Source organism: Oncorhynchus kisutch, linkage group LG20, assembly GCF_002021735.2.
Source record: "Oncorhynchus kisutch isolate 150728-3 linkage group LG20, Okis_V2, whole genome shotgun sequence".
In the NCBI taxonomy this organism is placed as follows: Eukaryota; Metazoa; Chordata; class Actinopteri; order Salmoniformes; family Salmonidae; genus Oncorhynchus; species Oncorhynchus kisutch.
Window position 1 is genome coordinate 25,550,871 of NC_034193.2, and position 6,000 is coordinate 25,556,870.

Here is a 6,000-nt window from a genome sequence, read left to right on the forward strand (position 1 = left end):
GTAAATTTTTGTAATATTTGTACATTTCAAAGTAAAAAAAAAAATCCATAATGGAAAGTCAATTAGTGCAAGCAAGCAGCGCAAATGTTGGGATGCCTAGCACACTTCACAGTGAAGGTTACCACCTGGCCAGTCCTTTTTCAAGTACTCTTATTAAAAAGTACTCTTATTAGTCCTTTGTCAAATATCATTCTGCATTTTTGACAATTGACTATGTACAGTAATAAAGGAATAACACGTAGGCTATGTAATAAATTTGTAATATTTGAGGAAAACTTATTTGCGCAAAGCACATGCATGTGCGCAAAAGATGAGCAGACCCATGCAGTAGTTTGACTTTTGTCAAGGACACTTGAAAACATGTTCGGTCACAACAGGCGAAACATTGGCCATGATTTCAGGTTTTATGTTACGCTACTTATTGCACAGATATACACTGAGTGTACAAAACATTAGGAACACCTTCCTAATACTGAGTTGCGCCCCCTTTAGCACTCAGAACGGCCTCAAGTCGGGGGGGGGTTATGGAACTGCAAGCTGACTAAAGCGTTCGACAGGGATGCTGGCCCATGTTGACTTCAATGCTTCTTACAGTTTTGTCAAGCTGGCTGGATGTCCTTTGGGTGGTGGACCTTTCTTGATACACATGGGAAACAGTTGAGCATGAAGAACTCACACACTCAAACATGTGCGCCGGGCACCTACTACCATGACATGGCACACATACACAATCCATGTCTAAATTGTCTCAAGGCTATAATATCCTTCTTTAACCTGTCTCCTCCCCTTCAGCTACACTGATTGAAGTGGATTTAACAGATAACATTAATAAGGGACCATAGCTTTCACCTGGTCAGTCTATCCATGTCATGGAAAGAGCAGGTGTTCCTAATGTTTTGTACACTCAGTGTACAGTTGCAGGGGTGCAACTTTCACTGGGGATGGTGGGGCTCCACCCACATTCTGAAATTGTCCTGCTCAGTTTGATCAATGGAATGTGATCCAAAACAAGGAAACGGTGTGCTTTATGACCATGCAGACGCCACCGAGCGGTCGGGTAGGCTGTTTGGAGTGTTTAGCCGACTGGATTAAAAAATGTAAACACTTCTAAAACCAAAGTTGCGCCCTTGTATAGGGGACATGAGGAGTAGGCTACCAATATGGTGGACGGTGGCTTTCGAACAAATTGTCTCATCAAGTTATTTAAAATAAACGACACAAATTATATTATAATTATCTTGATATTTAAGATTACATGTTTGTATGAAATATAATCCTATATTCTTACAATAAGTCTTTTTTTTTTTTAGATCATTTACCAGACTAGGAGTTATAGGCCTATAAGGAGCGGGAGTAGAGAACCCAGACGCAGCTGTTTGGAATCAAAGCTTGACACGGTAACATGAGATCAACTGATCTGCTGGTTTATTCTTGTGGGTTTTTAGTTGCAGGAAAGTTGTTTCAACACGCTGGTGCATGAACTCCAGCGTTAATACAGAGCTGCATGTGGTTCTGCCTAGTAGTTGCAATTGGCCAGCAAAGTCATTCATCTTCTGTTTACACAACGACCTTGTGCACACAGACACACTGGAAATTTTTCAATAAAGACATCTTTCTTTTTCGGTTTCATTCTCCTCTGAAAATAACACTTTACACTATTTCAAAAGTCATCTGTATACAAACGCTAAATGAAAGACAGACAAACATTTATCAGAAATTATTGAAACTTTATTGCACTATTCTTTTCTATTAATTGAATACTCAGGAACATAAAAAATATGGGATATTGATTCGTAACAGAGCTTTTAAAGTGAAAGCTGCTATGAACATACAAATGATGATGACAGTAATCATAATACATTTGAACACATTAGCAATACCTGGTACAAATGTATTGCTCTTGGTTCACTAACAGTTATAGTCACTTATCTCCTTGAACACCCCTCCCCCAGTAGTGAACTCCAATGCTTTCCAGTTGAGAATATTTCCTGGAGTAAAGTTTTTCCCTTGCATATACAATTTGATTTGGCAAGGAGAGATGACACTGTCCCAGAAGTGTACATCAGTAACATCCCCCACAAAGGATTGTGATGCTACAAAACTTCCACCATAACTGCCTTGGTTTTGACCTAAGATTATACTTGGTTTTCCATTTATAGGGCCATTTGGCTTAAGAATCTTCGATGCACTTCGTCTCCCATTCGCCCACATCTGGGTGAGACCCGTTTTAGAGTCCCAGGTGCCACAAAAAGAGATCCATGCATTTCTATTTTCTGGCAAACCGCTGATAGTAACAGAATTTCCTCTGATATTCAGTTTATACCCACCCTTTGATTGCATACACAGATTGATATCTTTGGGATCAGAGGGGGTTGCTAGAGAAAAAAGGGACTGGTCTCGGTGTTCCTCAGTGAAGAACCTCTGACACATGGTCATAGCAGTAACAGGCTTTGAGATGTTGCCAGAGAGTTTTACAAACGAGTTGCTTGTCTCGACTGGGATGATGAACTTTTTCCCTGAGAGATCTGTATGGGTTAAAAATGAGAGAAGGAGAAAAGCTCACCAACAGAAATCAACTTGACCTAGTATGTCTTGATGTCCAGTATGATGAAAATATAGAGCTTTTTAAAAAGTTTTTTCACCACAGATTAGTTTAACAGTATTTGCAAAGCAACATGATCGGAAGAGAAGTTGAGGACACTCAGTGACAGCAAATATTTGCACAGTTAAGTCCATGTAGGGCCAGATCTACTACATGGTTAAAATTACAAGTGAAAACTTGAGAGATCATTCACCTTGATGTTCAGCATAACAACCATAGATCAGAAACAGCAGAACCAGCAGCTTCTCCATCCACTTTAGTACACTGTAAAAAGAGAACAAAAGGTACTGAAAGTATGACATCTGCTGCCTGTTAAACCTGCCTTCAAGAACCATTCTGAGTGCTGTGTACACAAAAAAAAACAGTGCTAAATGTTGCCGATCTGCATAATCAATTGAAAAACTATTATATTTTAGTAAAGTCATTCAAATTACCTTTCCATGTCTTCTTGTTTAAAAGACTTGATTAAGCAAATGTCCAGGATAGCAGTTTTACTCGAGCTCTCTTCCGCGTCTTTCTCTTCTACTGTAAAAGTCATAGACTTTTAAAGGGGAAGGGGTGGATCTATTATGAACCAATGGTGAAGAGCGTCAGATAAATACACTCTCCTCCTCTGGTTGCCATGTTTTACCAGTGAGTGTAAGTGGGTCATTCAAATCAAGGCTGCAGGTCATTCATCTTTGCACACAGTATATTCTCGAGACACAAACTCCGTACCCTCTCTACAGAGAAACAACTAGAACCTATTAGAAAGCTTTGTCAATCCCACTGACACAGAAAATGGTGACAGTAGCCTTCTTCAGGGCTATGTCCGAATTACTCTTATTTTACTCTTACTTTTGGCCATGTAGTGTAATTGTATGTGGACACCTGCTCGTCAAACATATCATTCCAAAATCATGGGCATTACTATGGAGTTGGTCCCCCCTTGGCTGCTGTAACAGCCTCCACTCTTCTGGGAAGTCTTTCCAGTAGATGTTGGAACATTGGAAGCAAGTCCCTGCAGCATTCCGCCACAAAAGCATTAGTGAGGTCGAGGTGATGTTGGGTGATTAGGCCTGGCTCGCAGTCTGCGTTCCAATTCATCTCAAAGGTGTTCGATGGGTTGAGGTCAGGGCTCTATGCAGGCCAGTCAAGTTCTTCCACACCAATCTCGACAAACCATTTCTGTATGGACCTCGCTTCGTGCACGGGGGAATTGTCATGCTGAAACAGGAAAGGGCCTTCCCCAAACTGTGGCCACAAAGTTGGAATCAAAGAATTGTCTAGAATGAAATTGTATGCTGTAGCGTTAAGATTTCCCTCCACTGGAACGAAGGGGCCTAGCCCGAACCATGAAAAACAGCCCCAGACCATTATTCCTCCTACACTAAACTTTACAGTTGGCACTATGCAATCGGGCAGGTAGCGTTCTCCTGGCATCCGCTAAACCCTGATTCGTCCGTCAGACTGCCAGATGTTGAAGCGTGATTCCTCACTCCAGAGAACGCATTTCCACTGCTCCAGAATCCAATGCGATCTTTACACCACTCCAGCCGACGTTTGGCATTGCGCATGGTGATCTTAAGCTTGTGTACCTCTGCTCGTCCATGGAAACCCATTTCATGAAGCTCCTGACGAACAGTTATCGTGCTGACGTTGCTTCCAGAGCCATTTGGAACTTGGTAATGAGTGTTGCACGCGCTACACACTTCAGCACTTGGCGGTCCCGTTCTGTGAGCTTGTGTAGCCTACCACTTTGTGGCTGAGCCGTTGTTGCTCCTAGACATTTCCACTACAGAATAACAGCACTTAGAGTTGACCAGGGAAGCTCTAGCAGGGCAGAAATGTGACAAACTGACTAATTGGAAATGACAGTGCCATGTTGAAAGTCACTGAGCTCTTCAGTAAGGCCATTTTACTGCCCGTGTTTGTCTATGGAGATTGCATGGCGGTGTCCTCTATTTTATACACCACGGATGTGGCTGAAATAGTAGAATCCACTAATTTGAAGGGGTGTCCACATACACTATATATTCAAAATTATCTCTCCTTCCTCCCAAAGTGTGAACTTGTCTACTTCCCTGATTTGAAAGGAAATGACTGGTATAAGAAATATGGTGTAAACCCCCACTAGGCTATGCCTCCACCAATCCAATGGTTGGTGCACAGTGAGCAGTGGAAAACACAACCAGTTGTGTGCACTGGGTGGTCAGTAGTGGGTGGTCAGCCCCAGTTTTTAAAAACATTTATTTGATTGGATTTTAGCAATCAGATAAATCTTAGATTTGGATTATTCGAAACTGAAGAATTAGATTAGGAACATTCGGATTCGCTAATACAATCTGAACTTCAATCAAGATGAAATGTTGTAGTTGCGTTTTTCAAAATAAAAAAAAGTAGTGATTAGGATAGTTTTGAATGCTGAAAAAATCTGGATGATCTTGATTCTAATGGAAGGGTGGATTCAGGTTGGATTTAGACAGGTGAAAGGCACTACAACTAAACAATGTCAATGTAACTAAGGTGGGAGGTTTAAAAAACACACTGAAAATTCAGATCTGTGATCTTTATATTGTAGTATCGGGATCAAAATGATCCTATCCACTTATTTTCTGAAGAACTTGCTAAAAAAGAGAGAGATCTGATTTTGGACAGCAAAAAATCCTTCTGATCCAGATTAAGAATTTTTTAAAACTGGGCCCAGGATTTTGGTCAAAAGAAGCCGTGCATTTATCCACATTTGAGTATAATAACCTACGGTTACAGTACTTGTGTAACCCCGGTTCTCTGATAATATGAGTGAGGTCACTCACTACGGGATATGTGAATAGTGGGGAACTCACTCCTTATCAGGCGCCACGGTCCCATCTTCTAACTTCATTATCAAGTATATTTCTTCTTCCTTACGCACAATGTGAAGTGAAATGCGGTGAGGGACCTCACTCATATTATCAGAGCACTGAGGTTACGTAAGTAACCTTAATAAGTTCTCTTTCAAATATTTTTTTGGTCTCTCACTATGAGGATATAGCCAACTCCCGTAGCACTCGTATACTCTCCAAAGCTAGGTAGTCTAGACGGAATCACCCCTCAGTGGCCCAGACATTGAGATCTGAATGCACCAACGAGGGCGCAGTGACAACCAGTCGGTAGAACCTCATGCAGGTAGATGAACAGAGATGTCCTTGAACATTGCCCATGACGCCACCATACCTCTAGTGGAGTGAGCTCTCAAGCCCTCCGAGGGTGATAAACTTTGCTTTTATACGCCAGTATAATAGCCTCCACTATCCAGTGGGATAGACGCTGGCAGGAAATGGGCCTTCCTGTGCAGGGAGTTCCCCAAGAGATTATGGACGTACTTTGATTTATTAGGATCCCCATTACCCGAAGCCAATGGTGACAGCTATTCTTAC

At 41.6% G+C, this 6,000-nt stretch overlaps 1 protein-coding gene across 1 annotated transcript; it reads right to left on the minus strand.

The window, feature by feature from the left end:
* Positions 1-1,706: 1,706 nt before the first annotated feature.
* On the minus strand, positions 1,707-3,170 carry LOC109865115 (C-reactive protein). The gene is made up of 3 exons (XM_020453232.2): positions 3,037-3,170; positions 2,796-2,866; positions 1,707-2,525 (listed from the first exon to the last, which is right to left on the minus strand). The coding sequence occupies exons 1-3, from the start codon at positions 3,138-3,140 to the stop codon at positions 1,909-1,911; spliced, it is 792 nt and encodes a 263-aa protein (XP_020308821.1). The 5' UTR covers positions 3,141-3,170; the 3' UTR covers positions 1,707-1,908.
* Positions 3,171-6,000: the final 2,830 nt, after the last annotated feature.

Bases quoted from the DNA above. Each gene is read 5' to 3' on its own strand.
- LOC109865115 (XM_020453232.2), bottom strand. From the start codon at position 3,140: ATGACTTTTACAGTAGAAGAGAAAGACGCGGAAGAGAGCTCGAGTAAA. The intron at 2,867-3,036 runs GTAATTTGAATG...CTCTTTTTACAG, and splicing joins AAACAAGAAGACATGGAAAG to TGTACTAAAGTGGATGGAGA. The intron at 2,526-2,795 runs GTGAATGATCTC...TAACCCATACAG, and splicing joins TTGTTATGCTGAACATCAAG to ATCTCTCAGGGAAAAAGTTC.